Source organism: Amia ocellicauda, chromosome 20 (genome assembly GCF_036373705.1).
Source record: "Amia ocellicauda isolate fAmiCal2 chromosome 20, fAmiCal2.hap1, whole genome shotgun sequence".
NCBI classification, from domain to species: domain Eukaryota; kingdom Metazoa; phylum Chordata; class Actinopteri; order Amiiformes; family Amiidae; genus Amia; species Amia ocellicauda.
This window is the reverse complement of record NC_089869.1, coordinates 13,295,426-13,321,987: the sequence shown is the minus strand read 5'-3', so window position 1 is coordinate 13,321,987 and position 26,562 is coordinate 13,295,426. Positions and strand designations below refer to the sequence as shown.

General features: G+C 38.7%; 2 protein-coding genes across 3 annotated transcripts in view; one reads left to right on the top strand and one right to left on the bottom strand.

Annotated features, from left to right (window-relative positions):
- The window catches only part of hells (helicase, lymphoid specific), a 39,117-nt gene extending 21,957 nt beyond the window's left edge, over positions 1-17,160 (bottom strand). For both annotated transcript variants that reach the window (XM_066693571.1, XM_066693572.1), the window contains exon 1: positions 17,024-17,160. In XM_066693571.1, the coding sequence (XP_066549668.1) occupies positions 17,024-17,154 (131 nt within the window). In that variant the 5' untranslated portion in view covers positions 17,155-17,160. The remainder of the gene's footprint in view (positions 1-17,023) is intronic.
- LOC136716089 (uncharacterized) lies at positions 356-26,550 on the top strand. Its single transcript, XM_066693576.1, has 8 exons — positions 356-856; positions 9,947-10,740; positions 19,046-19,207; positions 22,519-22,687; positions 23,508-23,647; positions 23,986-24,104; positions 25,181-25,287; positions 25,558-26,550. Exons 1-7 carry the CDS (start codon positions 778-780, stop codon positions 25,275-25,277), a joined length of 1,560 nt encoding a protein of 519 aa, XP_066549673.1. The 5' UTR covers positions 356-777; the 3' UTR covers positions 25,278-25,287; positions 25,558-26,550.
- Positions 26,551-26,562: the final 12 nt, after the last annotated feature.

The window sequence follows — 26,562 nt, the reverse complement described above, 5'->3', positions numbered from 1 at the left end:
ATCAAATACATGTACAAAAAAAGTATTATGTCATACAAAATAAATGTATAGCACATACACAAATTGCTCACTAAATGTGTCTTTTACAAATGCAGTCACTGTGAAAAAATAAAAAAGTAATGGGAGAGGTTACACTCTGACACCCTGAACAGATTCTTCCACTACTGCATTGCTGCCTTTCCTCAGACACATTTCTCACTCTTTGTAGTATTGCTGGTGATGCGATTCATATTAAAAGGCTAAAAGCATTCTTAACACTGGGAGGGTCTTGCTGCTGGGGAGGCCGATCCCTAGGGAGAGCTGCAACACATCAAGCCTGCAAACAGTCCCTCCCTCGCCCTCTCCCATCAGTCACCTTGGCTCAGTGGAAGGCGAGAGAGGAATTCCACTGGGCTGCTCCCTTCATAAGTCACTGCTGGCAGCCTGCCCTATACAACAGCCTGTGAAAGCGTGGAGCCCTTGCTACAGAGTACTCACTCTCCTCTGGCAGCAGAGTAGGAGGACACAGAATGAGGGAGGCAAGCTGAACAGCTGTGATTGGAGCAAAGGAAACAACACAGAAACAGCACCCTGTGGAACCTGCACTGAGAGAGGCTGTGAGGGAACAATATTGCAGGATTTGTGCCATGCCAATTTGAGTATTTCTCTGAAGAGGAAAAGAAAATGAAGAACGCCATCCATTTAGATGCTAGGATGTCACACTGCTGCTAAGGGGCAGTTCATTCCCTGACACCAATTCCAGCAAGTGCCGAGGCTCAGGTCTCAAGCAGTACATCCATGAGCCAGAGAAGCCGGAGAGCCAGCATGGTGTTCAGCTGGCACAAGCCCTTCACCATCCTCACGCCGTGGAGGAGAGGTACACCACAAATTACTGTTTATGCTTTCAGGACTTCAGACAAAAATACGATTTTAGCCTTACAGCAGCAGCTGCCAGCTGTCTTTACTAGCTGTTCCTATCAGAGTGCGCATTGGGGTTTGTTGGTTGTTGTTTTTTTGCAGGCAAGGCTAGACATCTCAAGCAGGGTGTAATTGTGTCTTTGAAGAGCAGGGTGCTGGGAAAATTATTAGGTATGAGATGCATTTATAGATCAGACTTGCTTTCATTTAGGTTTCGGATTTGGGCTGTTTTGGGGGGGGAATGGTGGGGGAGTGCAGTGTTGATGCTTTCCTGTAATTTCCTGTAGTGGCTAAAGATTGTTTTCTGCAATCAAAACAGTTAAAAAAAAAAAAAAAAAAAACAGACCAGAAAGACATTGGGCTTCACAGCTTGCTTTGAGTTTGGAATGGTATCTTTCACACACCTCTCAGTCCTTTCTTTAATCTGTTGGCACTTGATTGAATTAAATAAATATATTTGTTATTGTCTATGAATAGTAAAATAACTTTTAAAGTGCATGGCAAGCAAAGGAAAATAGTTTAGTATAGCACTAAACAGTATATAGTATAGCAATATCTGAAAGTGAATACACAAAAAGCAGGATTTAAAATAATTTGTTATATATAAGTATATCTACATGGGAGTTTAATAGATAATATATTTACTGGAGTTTTAGTAAAATATTATTTATGGGACCATTTAGGACCATACAAAATTTCCTTACTCTGTTTTTCAGAGTACAGTGAATTATCACAAGTCTAAGACATGAGTCACCCTGCCAAGGATTGAGTCACCAGATGAACCCCCTTCTAATGGCAGTGTAATGCCATGCTACCAGTTATCACTGAGGACTATTTTGTGACCATCAGAAAATGAGAGAATGCACAATGGCTAGGTATAGTATTTGCAAAAGTATAGTGTACTCTATTGTTTTAATGAAATGCAGTAACCTGTATGATTGAGTAGTGAGTGTGTTTCTGTCATTGGTATTGAGTTACCATTACAGTATAAAAGCAGTGTCTATTGCAACTTTTCAGTGTCTACTCTCTGGTCTGCCATGTTGGGATGGCAAATAGGGCTCGCCAGCTGGTTTAAGACAGACAGCTCCACCCTGGTTTTGCTGTTGCATTGTTGCATGTCTTTTGTTTATGGGCTAATTGCTGTCCACAAATCATATTTATTGGTTAAGTGTTTTGGCTCTTTAAGGACCAATACTTATGTGTAGTCTACTTACACATAATACTTACTTGCTGTCTGCATGCCATCTGCTGTGTTTCAGGGGAATCTGTAAGTGTTTCTGTGATGGCTTAACTGCTCAAAATGACAGATCCAGCCTGGATATAATCGTAACCTTTGTGCTCTCCTTCTTCTAGAAAAAGCATTATCTCTCCGAGGTCGTGTCCCTCTAACTATATCATCTCTGGTTAAATCTTGCTTGAAGGACCACCACGCTGGGACCTGTATGATACCAAACCTATGGAAAATATGTTCGAAATGGCATAGCCAGTGTTTTCTTAGGATTACTTCAGAGCTTGTAAAGAAATCACACACCACACTTCATAGCCACTATGCTGTGTATCCTCACAAAGTATAAGGTGTGACATACAGCATTCAGCCATAATCACACTTCCACTTTTCATTTTCAATATTTGATTTCTCTGACTCATAAGTCAAAAATCTCATTCTGTTCAAAGGCTACATATGATTCTCTACACATGACTGTAATAATTACATTTTGGACTCAATCACAACATTAATATGTAGGCTTTGTTAATACTAATGAGCCTGTTTGAAATGTTACATTTGACTTTTTAAAGAAATATGCTTTTTATGTTTAAAAGCACAATGGTTTTAGGTCAGAAGTCACCTAAGCTGTCTGTGCACTGTAGAAAATCTTTACCCCCCCCCTTCAAAAATTCCTATCTATGTTTCCTTAAACTGCCTGACCTTGTACATTTCCCAATTGACTGATATTATCCAGAAACTCAAGATTTAGCCTTGTCTTCTATGGGGCAACCATGAAAAGGCAAGTTGGCCATGGGCATGTATACGCTTTTTAAGTTACTGATAAAATAAATTATGCTAGTATGTTCAACGGGCTATTTAGTATTTCAAAACTGCCGCGTCTGATATTTATGCTTAAGTAAATAGACAGAAATGCTTCTGCTGGAGGTTTCTCTAAGAGAAGTCCATGGAATAAATAGGCCCTCCTAGAAATGCAATGAGCTGTAATGTGAAATGTATGAAAATGAACTGAGTGACTCTAAAAGGTGACCAGAGGGGGTTAACTGTCATGAGAAGTCAAATCTGCAAAGTGCAACACCAAATGCCGTGCTTGTGATCGAACTGATGTATACCAATCTATCAGTCTTGCAGTGAGTAAGCAAAGGCGCCACCTTGACATTTCAATAACACCACCACCAAAAAAAAACTTTAACTCTTCCTCCAATTACCTACCAATTACTTATGATTTATACAGAAAGCTTTTGGAAGCAGTGTCGAGCTGTCTGCGGACGCTGGGTTGAAAGAGTCTGAACTAAGTTATGGCTCCTGCACATTCCTCAGTTATCCTGTGGCGTCAGATAGTGGAAGAGTGGCGTTTGTGGGGAATGATAAAGAGCTGCAGGGTATCTCGCAGCCATGTCACATGGATGGAAAAGAATCCACAGTTAAGTTATGCCGAATCAAAGTCAAATCATAATATGTTTTGGCATTCATCTTCTTCAGTGTTATGGGGGAGGTAGTGAATGAGGTACAGGCCTGAAGGTATTTCTCACCTCTTCAGTGGGAACATCTGCTTTTTGCCATATCTTTTGGCAGTAGGACAGGCAGACTGCAGACTCATCTAGGTAATTGAGATCACCTCCTCATTTAATTGTCTCCTGTGCACATGTCCAAATACATATACACATATATTATACATACATATGAAGTGGAAAAAAACATCTTGGGAAGGCCTTCATCCAGCAGTGAATCAATAAAGGCTGATGGCAGTGATGAGTATATAAGACATATATACGTGCCATTAAAGATATCGTTTTTCTATGAGTTGAAATTGAAATCATGTGGTCTGGTTTTAGAATCATGTCAGCTTCAAACCAATGTAGCCGCTGTGGACACAAATGAGATTTCCAATATAGATTCTGAATTATAAATAAGTCACATTTTAGAGAATACTTGTATTGTTTAGCTGAATATATTTTGTCATTTACTTCAAAGCATGTGCTTTGCAGAGATTTAAGAAGAACAAGAATGCACTTTGGGTATAAAAATAACATTAGATTAATGTTTGAAAATATGTTTTCCTGCTGTTTCCATAAATTATAGGTTGTAGCTGTGCAGGAGGGATGGTAAAATACAATGTATTGCATGTCACTACTAGTGCAACACTTTTTTTTTTTGTATTTAAAATGTAGCAATATACAGAAGAACTTATATAACAGCATAATCAAATCTTCTCAATGAAGGATGCTCAGCTTCATGGTCTGTTTGGCCACCCAAAGTGTTGAGGGAGATGGCTTTCTGGCACATTCTCCAGTCATAAAAAGACCCAGTAGACCTATGTATATTTATGTCTTCTCCACCTGTGCTACAGACAGACTCCAATTCAATTAACATTTTTGCTTCAGGGGAATAAAACGTACATCTTTTGGCATAGCGTTCATGCTTCTCTGTCTGAAATTACAATTATATATGCAGATAAAAATAAAATAAATGCTTATTGAGATCTCACTTATGGTGCTTTATTTCCAGTCAATGGAACTAGTGAGAGATTGTATTTCTCTGTGAAGATCAAAACACTTTGAACCAGGTGTTCCTGTAGGTATGGGATAACCAAGATGGACAGACATAAATTGAATGGAGATGCTAGAAGTATAATTTAATTAGGATCCTTTTCTACTTTCTCTGAATCATGGGGTAATGATAGGTGGCCATTCCTGTTTTCAGTGATGCTGTAGGAATGGCGATGGTGTACAGGCTTCATAAAACATAAAACATTTTAAGATTATATCACTATATTGAGGTTTAAAGATAAAGCCATGACTCATGTGAGCAGGTTCAGAGATGGCTTCCCTGAGGTACTCTGAGGGTTGCGTCAGGCCTTTATTTTGGCTACACTGTTATACTCTATAATAAATGCCTCACACTGTTTAATTAAAAAACAACAACATACAATTATCTGGAATCCTAAAACGTGTCCAGGCTGGTTTTAAACTATGAACAAACTTCATAAACCTTCAATCTTACTATCACTGCTGTTGTTGTGTTTCATGAGTAAGTGTGCAGCCCAACTAACTGCAAATAGCAAAAGAGTACAAGATTAGTACATTGCACAGCCTGAAACTGAGTTATCAAAGAAACATATAACATCTTATTTTTTGGTAGAGAGAGGGGGAAGTTACAGAAGGCATAGTCAAAGACATGTTGTTTTTCATTAAGATAATTTAATGCCCTTAAGTGAAGACTAATGCTGGTGAAGAATGAAAAGAGAAAGAAACTGTAGCCACCAACAGCAGTTAATGGATACTGGTGAAAATGTAAATGTTTTCATGGTTTCATTATCATATATGTCTTTGTATTTTCATTACAGTACAAATATTGGTTAAATGTATCAGTTGGACCTGTGATAACTTAGAGAGAGACCAAAGGAAAAGCAAGTCTAAACATGTTCTATACGCTGTCGCTACAAAAAAAAAACACAAGTTTGAAAAACAACCCATACACTGTTCATACAACAGCAGTGAATTCAGCGGTCTGGTACTCAAGGGGTTACTGAATGAGTTATGCAAAGAATGCTGTTTTTGGGGAGTTAAAGTTACATATTCTGAGATTACTGTTGGACAATTTGGTCTTGAAATGTAGGCTAGAAACCCTTTTCATTAGTAAAAGAGAGAGCATTCCTAGCAGTTCAGTATCCTGCTGCATTTTGACCTAGTTTTACTTTTTATTTTCTTTCACACACCTGTAATGTGTTCAAACTCTTGTCTCCAGACTTTTCTAACATCGCTGCCTAGCATTAGGGTTCAAACAAGAATGGTGCGGTTTCCATTTAATCTCTGGGATCCTTCTACACTGGTGGGCGTCTGCAGGAGAATGAACAGCCATAGCAGAAAGCGAAAGAATAACACACTTAAGACACACTTACTATTAGACAATTAGCTTAGATAGACTAGAGCTGAACAAATACAACTATCACTTGAATTGTGAAATAAAATGAAGATATAAATCAATCATGCAATCAATCACAATCAGTGAAAACGAGTACACAGTAAATTCAGTTTCAATTAAATCTTATGTGACTTGTTTTAAACATGCAAACATAAAAATCCAACAATACTTTTCTGTACTTTCATGTACATTCAACGTGCAAATGTAAAATAATGCATAACATTTTAAGCGCTTTACTATTAATTCATGTACATTCAATATACTCACTTGTTACTGTAAAAACATCATCATGTTTATTCTCTTCAAAACAATCAAGCTCCTATAACCTTAGCCTAGTATAAGGTCTTTCAGTTATGGAATCTCCCTCAGCTATACTTTGCATCTATCTGCTGGTCTCTGCAAAAGTATTAAGGAATTATACATTATAATAATTGAATACGAATACAAAAACATTGCAAAACATTTTACAAAAAATAAATATTTATTTAAAAAAAAAAGTTCCACGCTTCAAGGACTTCCGCGCATTGAAGCATTACTGAAACTGTCACTCGTTCTGTCCCCTCAACAATCCAAAATAAAAATTATAAATACTTTGTACTGGACATTATTTTGTTTTGCTGGTGTTAAACGAAGAGCTCATTTTAGAAACTTTTTGTTGGCTTGTTTTTTTGTGCCTTGTGCCAGTGCTGAATGACACTCCTCCCCTGTGAAGGTATCGGTGTCTCGTTCTCTCTTTGTTGCAGTTGTTCTACCGGCATGTTTATTGCTGTGCGAGTCTGAAAAGGCTTATTCTGTCAATTTATCTTTCTAGTACTTTTGTTATAATTAATAAAATCAAAGAAGGTGGCATGTACGCATCATTTTAAATTTATTTTTTATTAAAAAACTATTTAGGATGTAGACAATGTTAAATGAAAGAGATGTATTATACAAATTAGAAAATGTGGGAGGAAAACCCTTCATTTCATAACTAGAAATTCATATTATTTACTTTTATGTAACAAAGTTAGACAATTGAATTTGCAAAGTTCAAGTGACTGAGTTTGTAACAGTTCACTCTAGACAAAGGTCAGATTAATCAGACAGCAAATGTTGCCTGTAGCATGTCTAGTTACTTGTTTAATATTACTGAATGTCAGACCCCCCTAAGACCAATACACTGCATGCGATTCAGAATCGTGAGAAAATGGTCCTCAGTCAGCACATTTGTGATACATTGTATGTTGGCCACTGACTTATTTTCCTGACTGCCTGAAAACACTGAGAATGATGAAAGGGTGCTAATCAAGTCAGAATACAGCGGCAACAACAGTAATATTCTAGTTGTTTCCTGCATGTCAAGAAAACAGGAAATGTGTTTCCTGGCATCCAGTAGGCTTATACTGTGAGAAATGCATTTCAAGTAGGACTGATCTCAGTCAAACCTTTCTTTCTTTCCACATGTGGTAAAAAAAAAAAAAAAAATATATATATATATTTATATTTCATTTCAGTGTTTTGTGGCAGTGGGAGTAAGAGACACAAATTCATTACTTTAAAGCTGGAAATCCCTGACAACAACCTTGAATTATCATTAACACAGTCATATAACGAAAAAGTTTCTGTATGTGTTACAATTTATAGACCATCTAATTAATGTTCCATCTGACCATAATACTCACTTCATATACTGTAATAATAATGAATGTATTTTCACCAATCAACTCTTGGTGTAGCATCATTTCACAGTGATATCTAAATTGAAACTGAAAAAGAATGTGTGAAACCATTTATAAATGTTTAAATTCCTGTCACCTTTTTTTAACATAGAAGGCAGTAAAGTTGCCAATCCAGCTGCATTTGGTCATTGTTTAGTTTATATGTAAAATGGCCAGATGGAGATAATTTTGTGCAGGCTAATGCTATTTGCTAAAATAACCAGGAGAGCTATTTAATGGATACTGTGTGCCAGACTAGGAGATCCAACTTTCCAGTTATTTTGAATGGCATGCTTAATCCGGAACATATTGTAGACAGAAAATTGAAAACAGGGAATTAGAATTTTCTTATATAAACACTTTTTACATTTAAATATTTAAATAGGGGAGAAAGGACACCATGAGATTGCTACTGTATTTAAATTGTCAGTCCTTTAGTAATTTGCATAATCACAAAATACTAAATTGCCTAAAGTCACCTTAAATGAGATTTTGGTCATACTGATCCCTATCTTTATACAAGTATTTCATGCTGGCTGTATGATCCATAGTGTTCCTACTGCCATGTGGGATTCTTGGCTGAAACCTTCAGAAATTCTTAATCTTAGCAAAGACTGTACAGAATGTTTTGCCTTTTCCTTTCCATAGATCATCTTTTTTGGCAAAAGGTGGAATCTTCAAATCATTATTAACTTTGTGAGAAAGACTGATTGTTGTGCCTGATTGTTTACTAGTTTTTCTATCGAAAGCTAATCTCATTCAAACTCATACACAAGGGAATGTAGGGGAAAAGAGAAACGTAAGCTTTAAAGCACATTTTTATCCAAGAGACCACTTCCAACACTCAGCAGATTTGACCTGGTTTTGATCTTGAACCCCCCGCATTTGCAAAGCTTACAACTCATACCAAAGAAAATGAATGTAAATAAAGAACTTAAATAAGTATGTATTTTCTTAATTAATCACACAAGAAAAAACATGGAGAGAAAAATGTTTGTTGTGTCTAGGCAACTTCTCCAAGGGTTTATCATTTAACATACTATTTCTATCAAACCTATAAACAGTACTAATTCCAGTAGATACCTTTTGTTGTTGTTTTGTTTTAGTTTTTTTGGAGCTGGTTACCACAGCTCAAAAACAAAGTCAGACTTTTTGGTTTAAGGAACATGTGTAATAGGTCTTTAAACCAATGCAAACACTGTCATCATCCCAGATAAAACTTCGACTAGCACCAAGTTTGGATCACATTACTGCCTTTTAATTTCTGGGGAGTATTCTTAAACACTCTGCCGATATTTCTCCAAAGCATTTTCTAAACGCAGACCAATGAGGATATGGTTGAATATTAATCTGCAGTAAGACAAGCCACTGCCAATGTAAAGCAATGCTATGGATTTAAAATAATAAGGAACCACTATGATTGACACTCAAAGTATCATATTCCTCGTAACGGGAAAGAGGAGATGTTTCATACGAACGCTCCCCATACTGATATTAAACCAGGACTAGGATCAAAGCGGCACTGTTGGTTTTTGGGTTAGTATAGTCCTGGGTTATTTTCACCATCTGGTTTTGAAGAAGGCTTGATTGTACAATGCTTGTCTTCATATTTCAACACATTTCTAAAATGGGGGGAAAAAATCCTTTTAGATTTCTGCTTCAGACTTCAAGATTTCTGACTACTTGTATGTGCCCTCTGTGGTGAAAAAACTGATAAGAAATTGTTTGACAGAGACTAAGAAGACAAATATTATTCCTACGCTTGCTCCAGAGAGCATTTCTCAAATACTTCAGAGGTTATCTCGAGCTTCTCCCACCTTGTTTCACAAAAAAATTAAAAAGTAATTACAGTTTTATAAAGATGTGTCACCCATATCTGTAAGTACTAGAAGATGCTTTTCAAAATACTGCTAAAAACATTATGCAACATGATGTTTCATGAATGAAAGTTAATTTTGTTTAACCCAAATAAATTACTTCTCAACAACTTCCCTGCTGATTAAACATATCTGCTGTTATTAATGTAATGGAATGATTACACCTCTGCTACTTCTGACCCCCCTAATAAGAACTGGACATTAACAACAACATGGGCAACAATTGCTATCAATCTTTTTTAGTCATCTCGGTGCTGCTAGGCTGAATGAAGCTGGAAGTAGTTTTTGGTAAAAGATAAACCATTGTTATGTTTTTGTTCCCATAGGAAAGGCGGAAACGGCAGTGGAGAGTGAAGTGGTGTTGACCAAGATGAAGATCTTCAACAACTTCCAGGGAAAGTTTGTGAATGTTGAAAATGCCTCCCCCAGAAACTCTGTCTCAGAGCAGGACATCCAGGAGCCAGCCAAACCTTTTGTCAGCAATGAAGCCCCATCGACGCCAGAGCAAGCCCATCCCAACCTGGACTACCTGTCTCAGCTTTCTGACCTCACAGTGCAGGACCCCGACCTGCCCAGACTATTCAAGTTTGAATCGGAGGACTCTGGCGTAGAGCTGCCTAGTGGAGCAAATTCCCCCTCCACCCCAACAGGGTCCGAACAGAGCTTTGTGGTGCACAGCCGAGGGTCATCTTGTGACTCGTCTTGTGGGGTCCTGAACATGGCAGCTCAAGATCATCTTCTCTCGCTCAGCCAGTGCCCAGAGACAGAAGAGACGGACACCAGTACCCAGCAGACACCAGAGGAGCAGGTCTCAGCCGAAAACAAAGACGAGCTGAGCTCTGAAAGTGCCACACCGGACTTTAGCCAGTCTCAAGAAGAAGAGGACTCAGAGATTGAGCAGTCAGGAAACCTAGAAAAGGTCTCTGAGGAAGGTGAAGTGAATTCTACACTGGAAGTTACTGCTGAGGTTCCCATCCAAGATACCAGGCCAAGGAGCAGCAGCTTCACGGAGGCCTATGATGACATGACGGAAGTGGAGATTCAGGAGCAGCCGCTGCAGAAATATAACACGAGCGACAGTCTGGATGAATACATGGATGAATGCTGCAGGTTAAGTGAGGTGAGAGAATTTATCAATTACTTTTCCTTTTTTATGTCCACCATATTGGAGTAGGCAATTATAAAAATGTACAGATAAGTATTTACCATTCATCCACAGCATTGCCACACTCAGGAATAGTTTGAAACTGTTACATTGATTTCTGAACTTGGAGTGGTCTAAATTTTTTCCAGAGCAGTATGTGTGTGTATATATATACACCGATCAGCCATAACATTATGACCACTGACAGGTGAAGTGAATAACACTGATAATCTCGTTATCATAGCACCTGTCAGTGGGTGGGATATATTAGGTAGCAAGTGAACATTTTGTCCTCAAAGTTGATGCATTAGAAGCAGGAAAAATGGGCAAGTATAAGGATCTGAACGACTTTGACAATGGCCAAATTGTGATGACTAGACGACAGGATCAGAGCATCTCCAAAACTGCAGCTCTTGTGGGGTGTTCCTGGTCTGCAGTGGTCAGTACCTATCAAAAGTGGTCCAAGGAAGGAAAAGCGGTGAACTGGCGACGTGGGGAGCGAAGGCTGGCCCGTGTGGTCCGATCCAACAGACGAGCTACTGTAGCTCAAATCTGATAGAAAGGTGTCAGAACACACAGTGCATCGCAGTTTGTTGCGTATGGGGCTGCGTAGCTGCAGACCAGTCAGGGTGCCCATGCTGACCCCTGTCCACTGCTGAAAGCACCTACAATGGGCACATGAGCATCAGAACTGGACCACGGAGCAATGGAGGAAGGTGGCCTGGTCTGATGAATCACGAGTTCATGGTATTGACTTGGCCTCCAAATTCCCCAGATCTCAATCCAATCGAGCATCTGTGGAATGTGCTGGACAAACAAGTCCAATCCATTGAGGCCCCACCTCGCAACTTACAGGACTTAAAGGATCTGCTGCTAACATCTTGGTGCCAGATACCACAGCACACCTTCAGAGGTCTAGTGGAGTCCATGCCTTGACGGTTCAGGGCTGTTTTGGTGGCCAATGGGGGACCTACACAATATTAGGCAGGTGGTCATAATGTTATGGCTGCTCGGTGTGTATATATATAACTCACAAGGACATGCATACGCAAGGCTTTTCTTCTATCTAATGGCTTATATCATGTTGAGAGTAGTACCCATTGCTTTGCTAATACAGCTCTTAAGAAACCGTAATCAAAGCGGGCTGTTTAGATTTCCTTCAAACACTCAGAGATTGTAGAAACCCCCATTTGGGTGGCAGATACTATATTTATATTCTCTGTCATTATCGTCAATTACCACCCGAGCCAAACCCTTTCAAATGGGTTAATGGGAGAACCTCAGAGAGCGGTTGGAGATAATTACAGAAACTGTGTAAATCTGTGATGAACAATGGAAGTTAAGCAGTGAGTTTGGTCTTTCCTAACTCGTAACAAACTGACATCACTGTATTTTGGAAATCACTCTGGTTGCTTGACAGGGAAGCAATTGTTTGCTCTCAGGAAGACACCAATGATATGTTTTCATGCTGTATGAATGCTAAGAGTGTTTGAACAGCAAACCTGTACACAACTTATTTTATTCAATTTTACCACAGTTATTGTTATTACTAATATATACTGGCTTTAAATTCCTGCTGATCTGATAACTTTAAGAGTATGTTTTCTCATGTGGATTAGATTTCACAACAATTCAGTACAGAAACAATATATTCTTAACTTGTAAAGTGCACAGAGGAAGCAAATCAATCTGCTGCAAATTCTTGTCCTTTGTTAAAGATTATGTTGTCACACAAATAAATATGAATGTGAAATTGAACGGTTACCATAGAGCCTGACAGAAGAATAGAAACTCTGCATTTGGTGTACAGTTACTATTAGCTGCATCACGTGCAACAACAGACTCAGACTGCTCTGTTCTCTCAGGGCAGGATCTCCAAAATAATCCAGGAGGGTGTTGCCTCTATTCCATATTGTCCTCTTTGAGAAACAGACATTTGCAATAGGTTGAGTTTGTGACCAATTACGATGGGCGTTTCCTTTGACTGGGGGGAAGTTGCCAACCAGCCTGTCGTCTGTGAGAAACAAAATGGGGACAAACAGCTATTGCAAACCATTTAAAGATGGGTTTACATGTCACCCCTGCATGTTAGAGATGCTACAGTGACTCAATTGAAGACCTCAAGATCAGTGCAGCCTTCCAGGATGATCCTTCCTCGACATGACCACTTTAAGTGTTTTTGTCAAATGTAGTGATGACAAGTGTTTTGGGAAACGCCCATGACTTTGAAGGTGGTGCCGTGTCTTCCCAGTGAAGAGAACAGAGCTCTTCTGCTGTGCGATACAAGCACTCCACTTCCACCATCCCCTCTGATCTCTTCATTTTGAAGGGACACAAAGAGGCAGGTTTGCATAAGTCACAGACATATGTTATTAAGCAGATACTCTTATTTTGTCATGGTTTATACTTAATTATAATACACTATACTCAGCTTCATAATGGGCTTAAAGGTTATGTCTGTACTCTAGTGACAATATTTTCCTTTTTTATGTGCCCTGTTAAGTACATAACAAATTATATCTCAAGAAATAATCACCGGGTTCTCATTTAATTGGGGAAGCTTGTCTTTGAATTCTATATAATGAGAGAGAGAGAGGTTTTCTGGGTATTCCTTCACTTATAAACAAACAATCACGCTTTTAACAGCAGGTGAATAATCCATGGAACGTTATACCCATTAAAAACACTGGAAATCATAGTTTTTTTGTATTTATAGAGTAGTGGAGTTAAGTGTAAAAAAACCCAAAGAAAACACCACCACCAAAAACATAACCATACATTTAACACAAACTGTTTGCTGTTCGCCAAAAACAATTCAGAAGGCAAGACCGTGAGGTTTCTTCTCAGCTGGATGCTTGTCTAGCAGCACCTGTTCATCTGTACGGAGTGATTGTGCAGATGCCATCAGCGATTGTGCTCAGAGCTGAGCGCCTCGCAGCGGCCTTTCACTTCACCATTGCCCTGCCAGTCGGAGAGGGCTGACTACCTGGCTTCATCAACCAGGTGTAAAATTGCTTGAATTACTCACATATTTACTCAGATAAAGGCCCTTTGATAGCTTCGGTGTATGCGGCTGAAAACCGGCATCATCTCAGGGCCTCCCTGTGCTCGGTGCAGCTGCATTAGCACGCAGTGCTGACAACAGGCCAGGCGGTAAATTCAAGCTTTATCATCACTTGTCACTGAAGCTAATAAGGTAATTCGTAACGAAACAAAATGGAGCTCTGTAGTCCAAGACAGGGATATTCGTATGGGAGTTTTTGAAATATGGCTGGTTCAAAGGCTTTTCCTGATCTGATAATTATCCATGTTATGAAACAACTTGGAGTGACACACAGATGCAGTCTTGTTTCAATACAGAAAAGCTTTCCTTCCATCCGAGCTGGCTACGCTTGTGCCAAACACACTCTGATTCCAGAAAAAGGACAGGAAAGAAAGGTACTCTTGAAACTGAGGGACAGGTATTTTTTTATATAGGTTATATAGTTATAAGCTAGCCACCAAGTACAGTATAGTTCTAGAACTGTTCTTGAATTTCAATTAGATTCTTATAAATTGTTAAATGGTGTAGCTGTTCTAGAGAAACACAGATGTCAATGAATGCATTGCTACTATGTGGAAATATTTTCTATACATTCTGCTGCACTTGGCTCTGTGCTCTTGGACTACTCTACATAAAATTATTTTACCTCCAGCACATTACTGGGTTAAACTTTTGAGCACCACACTGACAATGACTACAGAGCAGTGCTGGAACACCTTTCGAAATCACCGTGCCTGTCCAACATCTGGCTCTTGATTCCTATGGAATATTGTCATGTGTAGAAACCTCTTGGGAACAGGCTGTGGAAATATCTAGTACAAATACCTGAGAACTTTAGTTTTTGCTAATATTTTCTGCCCTTGAAGGTGGATATATGTATTGATACACAAGCCCAAAAACAGAATTACTGATACAAAAATATACAATCAAATTATAGCGTAAGTTATAAACACCAGACCTGCTAAAGTAAGGGAGAAGACAGCAATGAGAAGATTCAACCATACTGCAGGATCTTTAAAGACTCTTCAGTGATTCACTTCACAAAATAACCTCTCCGCCCCAATCAGTCAGATATATGAGCTGAAGTTTCCTCAGTATTATGTCCAGCCTCACACACAGCAGGAATGGACATTTTGTTTTTATCTGAATTACTTACTTGACAAACCCTTGGTTTTCCAAATGGTATTCCAGATCTCTCCCCCTCATACTATGTCTGCCATATGTTTCCAAGCGTGTTAGCCTTTGATCACAAAATTAAAAAAATAAATAGATACATATGAGAAGTAATTTAATATGTATTATTATTTGAAGCCCTATGTTCCTAAACTAGTTACCAACTGTCTTCGAAGACTGCAGGGCATCCAGGTTCTCACCCCACCTGTGCTGTTACTTGTTAAATCACATTTTCCTCTCTTATAATTTCCTTTAGTTGTCATTTCCTTTGATTCATTGGTGAATTAGAGAAGCTTAGAACACCTGCAGGATTTTGGGAACAGTAGAAGAGGCATTAGACCATTGTTATTGGGAACCTGAAGGAATGTCTTTGTGAGGGGTTTTGAAATTTAAACAGGGCTCTGCTAAATTCCAGTCACGTTTCATATGAGACGGGTAGGAAGTGTAGAAGAAGGGAAGGGTGTTTCTAAACCCCTTCCCTTCATACAGATTCCTGGACGATGCACACAGCGCTTCTGATAAGATCTGTCTGCTCTCGCGTCATATCCAGGAAAACGCTTTTTGCAGTTTATTATGTGGGCCATTCTCACGCATTGCTTCTGTGTGCTTCTCCCCTCAGGAATTCAATCTGAATCTAAATAAACTTCCCTTCAATTCTTGATGCTACATGTCTGCTGTTTTGCAATTTCAATAATGAATGAAGTCAACTGCCTATTTCAGATTTATGAATGGTTTCCAAGAGAAGAGAGTCAAATACAGCTGCCAAATATATATATTTATAATGTCATTTTATAATTTGATCAATTTGGCTCTCTACAACAATACAGCTTTCCATGTAAATCGATAATAGAGAAATAATGTATATTTATATCACATTATTGTACATTTACATTACATACATTATATATACAGTAGGTACATTTTATTATAGTTTTTTTGTGGAATTGAACCAAAATCATTGTAAATTTATCTGTAAAATGTAGAATTTGTGGCATCTATAGTTTGCATTCCAGGGTGAATTCCAAGTCTTGATCTCACCAGGACGTGCATGAAATCTACATGAGGGAGTGATCGGGGGAGTTGGTTTCACTATGTGTCCCTCTTCTTATTCTGAGAAGTATTAGCTGGCCCATTTGCCAAAATAAATTTAAAACAAACCAAAAATAAATTTATGCATGAACCATTACTCAGGATTGTTCACCTGAGAGACATATCCCTACAATTCCCATTCAATGAGAAGTAAACACATACAGGACGTTTTCTGAAAACAGAAAAAAAAAAGTGTGAGAAAAAATCTTATAACTGTAAACATCTTGACTATACAAGAAAATGCTTTGCTTGTGTAAGCTAAAATGGCTTTGCTTTATGATTAAAAAGGAAATTCTTAATATCATACAACATTATCTTTAGACATTCCTCCATGGTTACACCCCCATTGTTCTGGGTTCATTTCCACGAGCAGTATTCCCCTAGACTGAACTGACAAAGTCATACAGAAGCCAAGGTACAGAAAGGTTCTGGGAAAACCATCCTGAGATCACTTCCTGCTTTTGTTAGGAATGGTTCGGAATGCGATGATTGTGTAAATATTTGCTTGAAATGTCCCCTTTATTTCTGAAATAACAACATCTGCATGTTCAAAATCTGTACTGACACACACAAAAAAAGTAAACTAATAAATAAATAAATAAAACAAAAGTTATAGTTATGGCAGGGTAAGCATTGCAGCCAAGTCATAATACAAATATATGTATTGGGTCACTTTTTTGTTGTTTGCTATTTAAAAAAAAATGTATGTGTTCAAATGGTTTCATGCCTTTATATCCTTTGTTACAAGGTCTCCAGCTCCAATAATTGTTTTACGGAGCAGGTGAGGCTGAGGTGACAATGTAGAGTGACAGGCTATAATAGCTGGCCTTAATCTCTGTTCTGAAGGGGGAGGAAGGGCATAATTGCTGATAACAGTTCTGGACTACAGTGAAACACCAGGTTAGGTTTTAGTTCCAGTGCATTGCTGTTATGTAAATACAACACAATTCCTACCTTAAATGTGGGGTGGTGTTTGCAATTTTCCATGTAAATACACTGCTGCAGCTTTGGAAGCTCTTCCCGGGGAAAGTCCTGGCCCACAGATGCAACAGTATGAAAACAGGGCAGTTCAGCATGATACACATAGTTCTATGGAATGAGACAAAAATGTGTTCAGCTTTGCTAGGATACAATAGGAAAAGTGACATGTTTTTTCTACAGATATACACCGATCAGCCATAACATTATGACCACCTGCCTAATATTGTGTAGGTCCCCCTTTAGCCGCCAAAACAGCCCCTTTAAGTCCTGTAAGTTGCGAGGTGGGGCCTTCATGGATTGGACTTGTTTGTCCAGCACATTCCACAGATGCTTGATTGGATTGAGATCTGGGGAATCTGGAGTCCAAGTCAACACCCTGAACTCATGATTCATCAGACCAGGCCACCTTCTTCTATTGCTCCATGGTCCAGTTCTGATGCTCACCTGCCCATTGTAGGCACTTTCGGCAGTGGACAGGGGTCAGCATGGGCACCCTGACTGGTCTGCGGCTACGCAGCCCCATACGCAACAAACTGCGATGCACTGTGTGTTCTGACACCTTTCTATCAGAACCAGCATTAACTTTTTCAGCAATTTGAGCTACAGTAGCTCGTCTGTTGGATCGGACCACACGGGCCAGCCTTCGCTCCCCACGTGCATCAATGAGCCTTGGCTGCCCATGACCCTGTCGCTGGTTCACCGCTTTTCGTTCCTTGGACCACTTTTGAAAGGTACTGACCACTGCAGACCGGGAACACCCCACAAGAGCTGCAGTTTTGGAGATGCTCTGACCCAGTCGTCTAGCCATCACAATTTGGCCCTTGTCAAAGTCGCTCGGATCCTTACGCTTGCCCATTTTTCCTGCTTCTGACACATCAACTTTGAGGACAAAATGTTCACTTGCTGCCTAATATATCCCACCCACTGACAGGTGCCATGATAAGGAAATTATCAGTGTTATTCACTTCACCTGTCAGTGGTCATAATGTTATGGCTGATCAGTGTAGGTTGCAGGTGGTCAACTCTGGTACCTATTCTTGTCTGCCAACAGCAACCAACAAACCAAACTAAATTCCTAAGAAATATGCAAATGCTTCCTTACGGAAAAAATGCTGCAACACTTTTCAGAAATGATTTTAGACAGTCGTACAAAAAACCTGCTCCTACTTCCACTGCCCTTTGTAAACTTAAACCAGTGCACTCAAGAAACCTTTCATTAGTTGCCAAGCAGAATGTTTGATGTAGCGACTGAAACCTGTTGAATTTCTTGCTCAACACTATCAATTTAAAATTTCACCCAAGGGATGTTTCAAGCCTCAGGACTGTCCTTCTTTGACAAATGTGTCGGCCGTGGAGTGTTTGCTTTAATTTAGAATGGAATAGAAACAACAACAGATTAAGTCTATTTGAATCAGATAAGGTAACCCTAAACAAAATAACTTAAAGGAGTAGGAACAGACATAGATATTGGATAGCCATTTTCAGTGCTTTTAATAATGAAATAAATAATCTGTTATCAAATGCCTCAACTAGTTGCAACAAATGAGATGTAGAAAACAGCAGCACAGAGGGACTTCACATTATTTATTTACTTTTGCATTACACATTTTATAGGTGAATGGGCATTTTTTCTGTTGAAAAGCAATGTTTTAAATTTCTTGTTGCCATAAAAAAACACATTAAAACAATTACTGGTGGCAATATGGTACCTTAACACCTGCAGTTTCTAACAACATATTAATGCTGATGTTGCTTTACTGTGAGAAAAACAAACGTATTAAAAGTGAAATGCATTTGTGAGTATAACAATCACTGCTCCATTAGACTGGAACAGAATGGCATATTTTTTGTTTTGATCATTTTCTGATTGCCTTTCATGTTATGGTTTCCATGCCCAGAAGCTATTCTCAGGTGAGAGGAGGCTCCCGAATGTCTATGCTAGGCTGTTCTGTAACTTTCCTGACAGTCTTTTTGTTTTAATTTTTCTTTCTTCAGGTGAACCAGGGAAAGGTGAATGCTCTAGGCTCAGGACTGGGATACCTGGAACACATCTGCCAGCTCATCGAAAAGATCGGACAACTCCAGGAGCACAACCTCAAGCTCCAAAAGCAAATATGTGGCCTGCAGAAGGAATCCCGAATAAAGCAAACAAAGGAGGTGAGAAAACAGAACATCCTGCTCGCCTCTGCACAGTAATTAACAAAAGCTGTTAAGCAATTACTCACAAACATTTCCCTTAAAATATTGTTACACATTCTTTTAAAAAAGCACAATATTATACATTTTCTTTCCAACTGGGTCATTCATGTATTTTCCCAGGTTTTCCTTGGTTTAGAGGTTTAGAGGCACTACTACTATATGTGTTTAAATCTTTCCACGAGTCTATTTGATACAACTGCATTATTATATTGCCCCTACCTTGACCTAACTATCCCAGCTTAAATTACTGCAATTTTTACATGACTGTGTTAAGCCATACTATACCATAAATTGGCAAACCAAATCAAAACCTACAATTATAAATCAGGGATTAGCTTAGTGGAAAATAAAGAACACGAAAGAAACAAAATGAAAAAAGTGAATAATATAAAATATTATAAAAAATATATAATAAGTGAAAGTACAGTCCGTCCTTTAAGGTTTATTTCTTCTTAGGTTACTAAAGGCAGAACTGATCTAATCAACAACCCTGCATTTGAACATCCCATTCTGTAATGGACCATTATGATTATTTACTCTCCACAGTAAGCCCCTTGAGACATAATATATTTTTCCGATTGGGTCCTGGGAGACAGTAGCTCGTATACAGAACAATTACATTTATACATTTAGTATACACATTAACTCTTTGGAAAAAAAAGTGTGTAAGAGGGACTTTTTAAATACATTAATGATCTGAAGTGACTGTTTTAGTCCCATCCTATCACGCTATTGATACAGACCCCACTTGCAACGCACTAAAATGTTAGCTAAAGGTTGCAATATATCAGCGCAGGGGGTTAAGGATCTAATTATGAACTTCAAAAAGATGCATTTAAATAGCATCTACTTTTACACATTGTTTGCTCTTTGCAAAAGTGTTTTATGTTTCATGTTGTTCCTTTACAATAGGTCACCTATTAAAAAGGAACCCTGGGTTTGCTCCGTTTCTATTCAAAACAGGAAGAATTACTCAGTTTTGAATGTTATCTGGCAAACACTTGAACAACAGAAAACCAAGTTTGTTATTCATTGCTTTCCTAAGATATTGCAGCTCTTCCTGATACGTTTGTGCCCTCTAAATTACTTCAGAATTTCACAAGAACTAAAATATATTACTGTGAAAACCTATTTGCCTTGTGCATTCTCAGAGTAGCATAGGCCTGCAAATTCTGTGCCTCTCCAGATCTCCACTCTGAGAGTTTTTGAGGGATCATCCACAAAGATGTCTCTGTGTCCTTCAAAGCTAATTATAATTTTATAATACTTTAAACAGATGTTTTAATTAAAGAAAGCTAACACATAATAATTAGTGAGAATACTGCTTCAATAAAAGTATTTTTCTTGTTTTGTTATACTCAGTTTTATGTGTTCAGTTGTATGTTGCCATGTTCTCCAGGCAAGCTCTAACTTTCCCTGCCCATGACATCTCTCACATTCAGATAAGATACTACGGCCCAGCCAATACCAAATCTTTCTTAGTTGCAATGTCTGCCATGTATAATTGCACCTTGATTACCAAATGCAAGGGGGCTGTCAGCCCTGGGAGTTTTCATAACTGTCACTGTGATCAAGAGAATATGATAGTTCAACTCGAGGACAGGAAAAGCCTTCCAGTTTTAGCCGCTGCTTAGCACAGCGGGGATATCGCTTCAAAGAAGGAGAGGGGAAACAACCCAAAGTGAACTTTTAAAACCTGAATATACAGACGTGCATCAGCTTATAGACCACCAAAATAACAATAATTTCATCTTCTACATATTCATAGTTTCTATGTTTTTGATACTAAACAAAGACCAGTAAATCCCTTCAACACTTTGTTTTCATATCTTTTACGCATGTGCAAGCCTTACAGACAAGGCATATGGGAATGAATAGACAGTTAAGAGTCCTCTTCTTCCGGCAAAGCCCTTAATTTACTATCTCCACCTCCCTGAAGGTGTGGAATGAGAAACAGATGGTGTTCAGAGCTTGGTCACCCCGATCAAAACGCAACTCCAAGACATCCAGGATGCTTCTGAACAGACTAATTATCCATCTGTCTTATCTGGCTTTGTTGTAAGCAGCGTGGGATGTCAGTGGTAGTGTTCAGCTGGGGAAGTTGGGCGGAGTGTTTTTTGTTAAAATTCCATAATTTACACTTACATTCATCTGGGAGACATCTTGCCTTAAATATTGTTCTGTGAACCACAGAGCTGCAATGTTGTGTCATTTGGAAACAGTGCAAAGATAATAATAATAAACAACTTACTTTTGCACCTGCAAGTAAATAGCCAGCATACGGCTACACTAATGAAGTTCACAGGTAACAACAAATACCACCAACTAGATTACCCTAAACAGTAATTACATCCTGTCACAATAACTGCACTCTACTCCTTTACATCTTTAACGACCACTTATACAGATTTTTCTCCCTTTTTAAAAACAGAAACTACAGTATGCTGAGAAACTACAGGATTAGCCTATTTTTCTATAGTTGATTCTTGGCCAAGCATGACACTCTCACACAACTCCCCAAATGTCCTCTCCCGACCTGTGCTCAAATAGAGGGTCTTAATGAGGGGATGCAAAGAAGAAAGCCCACTACAGCTGACATTCTTGGATCCTCCTCTGCCTCCTGGGAGTTTTGTCCATGTGACATAACACTCTTACCAGTTCTGAAGTGATCTTCAGTTCAGATTGTAGCTCTGTCATGGGTCACAAGACAATGTGACCCCTGTGTGCTCTAAACACACACAGCTGAAGTACCACAAGAGAGGCAAGACCACACTGCTAGAAAACCTGTAATCATGCCAAAAACCTGTGTTTTGGTTTTGGTATTTGGTATTAATTTATTTTTTACTCTTTCAAACATTGTGCCAACATATAAACAGTATGTGTCCTGGAAAAGCTAACCATAAAGTGTACATACTGTCTTAGCATAGCTAAGTTACTGCCTGGGATTACATTTCTCCAATACCATACTGATCCAAAATTGTCAAACTACAACATTTGCAAGGTTATAATTGCTCCAGCGGTTTCACAATTAGACAAATGAACACTATGCACAAGATGTGGTGGACAAATATGCTGGTTCCCATTTTGACAGATCCCTGCCACTCAAACCAAAGTTATAAAGGAGGATGCCACTTTTAAATATTTCTGTATTCTTTTTTAATACCCATTAGAGGTTTCACGTGTTGTCATCTCTGTTATCTAAAGATTCACCTGTGCTGAACTGGGGAGTTTATGAGCCTGTGTTCACACTATCACCTCTCCTCAAACAGGACTGTTTCCTGCAGCACTGTTCCTGTGGAGCAGCCAGCTTGGCGTTTCAGGAGCTGAAAAGACACTCCAGGAGTGAGTTCCACAACCTGACTGCCTCCAATGGCACACTGTCAGACCTGTCAACCATTCCTGAAATAGCAAGGCGCCCCGACAGGCTGGGAAGGAAAGGTTTGTAAACAAGATTATTCTTTTGTTTTGACAAATTACTGGTTATTATTAGAAATGAGGAGCCTGACTACATTTTTTGTACACTAACACTAAAAACATACTGCCTTTATGTTATAATCCTGGGTGATTTTCTAGACTCACATAATAATTTTTCTACATACATACTCCCTATATGAGCACTTAGTCTGCATGTGATTATCCCAACCAACTGCTCTTCGACAATTATAAGAAAGTGTGCTGTCAGAGCTATGGTGATTAGCATCAGGGATAAAGCTGACTGCTTAAAAATATACAGTGTAGGGGAGACAAAGTAGATCAAATCTCTGCTCAATTTAGTAATTCCATTTTGCCATATGTAAGGTATAGTTGCAAGAAGTGATTAATTGGTTTAAATATCTAAGGCTGCACATAAGTGTGATCAGTTTATAAACTTGTCTCTATTCAGGTCTTAAGATGTCCATTGTAAAATATCTTTCTGGCGAAAGGAGGCTTTTTCAAATAAGTTTTCAAATAAGGTCAGATTCCCTTTGGAGGTACAGATGATTCAAATTCCAGTCCTGTGGGATATTTTTCTTTAATAAAGTGGGGTGCCTTTCTTTACAATTGGCAGGAAATCAGAACTGGAGCAATCTGCCTCATGCAAAGATAACACCACATTGGGTTGTGCAGGGGGAAGAGGGTTGTCTCGGTGGACCCATGATTCATATCGACACGTGTCCTGTACTGTCAAACTTTCCGGCTATAAAAATACTCTTTCCAACATCTGCTTTTCACTCAGGAGACAAACTTTTCTGGAAAGATCTTATCATTACTGTTACAGGGGTGGAGGGTCATGGAGAAGCAGGAAGCCATCCCCTGGTGCCTCTCCTGAGGAAAGGCCTGAACCGCAGAAGCTACACAGAGGGTGAGGGGAGGTATCTTTGCGACAGCATGGAGGGTCTAGCCGCACCATTCAGACGGGTAAGTATTAGACGCCCCGCCCCCCCACCACACAGACACACCCATCCACAGAGCTCAGAAGACTGAGCTAACATTGGGCAAAGGAACGGATGACAAGGCTGAAACAACAGAGCAGAATATATTGAGTGTCTATTTATACTAGACCCTGGCCCTTGAAAACAATTCCACCACAGTGGTTAAATCACAGGTGACACAAATGACTCACTCTCTCCAATGGCGATAGAAGCTGCTGAAGTAATACCAGCTGTGTTTGATTGGATTTTTCCTTTTGAAACAAAGAGAAATAAAAAATAATTTTCTTCTCCCTCTTCAAAAAACTGTTCTGTTCTCCTCTCTAGAATGAAAATCACCCCTGGGGGAGAGTAAAGGAACTGGTAAAGAAGACCAGGCTGAGAAATCAGAGCAGACTGGGGTTATCATCCAGTGCACTGAAGAGATCGTGCCCCCAGCTGTACAGGTAGCTCTCCTCACTGCCCTTCTTTCTCCTAATGAGACTGTTGGCTTATATGCAGTATAAACCAATGCTAAAGAGTGGTGGGGATTCAAAGCATTGTGTACATATTAGAAGACTAATAACAGACTCAGGTATGGCTGATTCAGTGAGAGTTCCTTGTTGTTCAGCCAAGTTAGCAGTTGGGTACCATTTGAACAGGCATTCCAGGACTATAAACCACCATGCTTGTCTAAGTATCTGCAAAAAACTTTAATATTGTAATTAATCTTGAAATGTCACAGGGATTGCGACCCCAACACATACAATTATTATGAAAGAAGTGCATGCATTCAGGATTTGATTTAAAAACTATGTAAAGCCTGGTTCTGAAGCAAATGCATATTCTCATAAAAACAAAACAAAAAAAAACCCATAACTGACACTGTTAAAACACATGCAACTCTTTTGTAGGGATAGCTGGTGACTGGCACAGTAAGGTTAAACAGTTAATGCAACTTGACCAAACTTGGACAAACATGGTTCAGATCAAATGCTCCATAATTAAACTATTCCCTGTCCACAGGATGAATAAAAGCTCAATTGAAGCTTGTCAAATAATTTGCAAAAAAATCTGTAAATTGAACACTGAGAGTAATACAATTCAACACCACAAAAACAGTACAAGCAGAGTTTGTCAGAAAGGCTAGGCAAAAACCTGGATTTCATTTTGATTCTCCATTGTTTTAGGGTTTCAAATCCACAGAATTGTGTGGGAGTTGAGGTGAGGGAAAGTACAGTTTACTTATTCTCCATGCAGTCCTTTCTGGATATGTGGGGTATTTAATCTTAATAGTTAGTTTTGCTGAAACACAATACTAAATAGTGAGGGGAGGTAACATTGGGTTTAAAGTATTCTACCACGGGATTGAACGTTTTTGTTGCCATAAACAAATCAGCCAACTCATTACTGGATGCCAAATGTATTAAGAAAAACCATTAGTGTATGTACACAGCACAAAGTTTCAAGGACCAGAGTTTTTCTCATTTGACTAAAGATTATATTGTTTCATGTCTGTGACTCTGTATTTCTGTCCTCACAGGCCAGACCTGGGCTCATCTGAACCACCAAGAAGAGACAGAAACTCCATGATTGCACTGGGCCACAACACAAAGTATGACTACCTCTGGCCCCACTAGTGTCTTACAGGTAATTGTTTTTTAAAACATCTCCATCTGCATCTCATTGTCAAGAAAACAGCAGGAGCAGGTTTGAAAAGATCAGAAGTTTAAAAAATAACTGACTATTTAATTGAATGTGCCATTCAAGGGGAAAAAATGTAAACCTGACTATGTGCTACATACACTGCAAATTAGACTTTTCTTTACATGTCTAGAGAAGTAATATGTCTGGAGATGTTTTCAATATACAACATCATCACCATCCTTGAATAATCGTATGGTCTAACTTCCTTCATAGACACCAGAGAGATGGCTCAGAAAGCAGAAAAGACTATTCAGTCTGAGATGGAGATGTAGAGGAAGCTAAAAGGAAGAGAAGAAGGAAAAGAGAAGATGACAAGAAAAGAAGGATAAAATTAAAATAAGTTCAATGCAAAGACAAGAATTATAAGGCACCATGCTCAAATAGAGTTGAGAATGGGTTGATTGGGTGCGCTGCATGCGTATTTGTGGATGTTTTTCTTTTCCTTGGGTTTGGAGTGTCCGATATACAGGTAAACAGACTTTTGAATTTCTTTCAGATACATTATCTGCTACATATTCCATGTATGTGTATATATATATATATATATATATATATATATACACATACACATATCATCACTATCACTATTAACATGTGTCGATGAAGGCCTCCCCAAGATGTTTCCACCATTATGATGATATTAAATATACATACATACATATCTTAAGGCAATGCATTTATTTTGCTTTTTATATTTCAATAACCCATGTAACACCGTTTTCAGCTACATTTTCAGTGTTTAACTGTAATCTACAACCTCTCCTTATTATTTGAAACACAGCTTTCTTCACTTGTTTCATATACTTTTACTTTGATATCCTACTTTCTAATGAGAGAGTGTTTTCCACCACTTTATTAGACATTCATTCCCCTGAAACTAGGCCTACTGTGTGGTTTAGTTTACTTTGTTTAAAGTTTCAGCTTTCATCTTCAAAACACCTTGTAGCTGTTGATCAGTTGACAAGTGAGGGTCTGTCCCCTTCTTAAAGACATGTAGTATGCATCTATATTAATATTGTCCTTAAAAAAATCTAACTCCAATGACACGTTGCTGTGATTATAGATGTAAAGTTCACTAACTCAAAGACTGTTAGCAAAACAAAGAACAAAAATCTTACTCGCCTGCAAAACTTTTTATTCATATCCGACAGGGCAATAAAACAATGCTGGCTGCTGTTAAAGAGAAAAAAAAAAAACACATAAAATTAGCCACAGCAG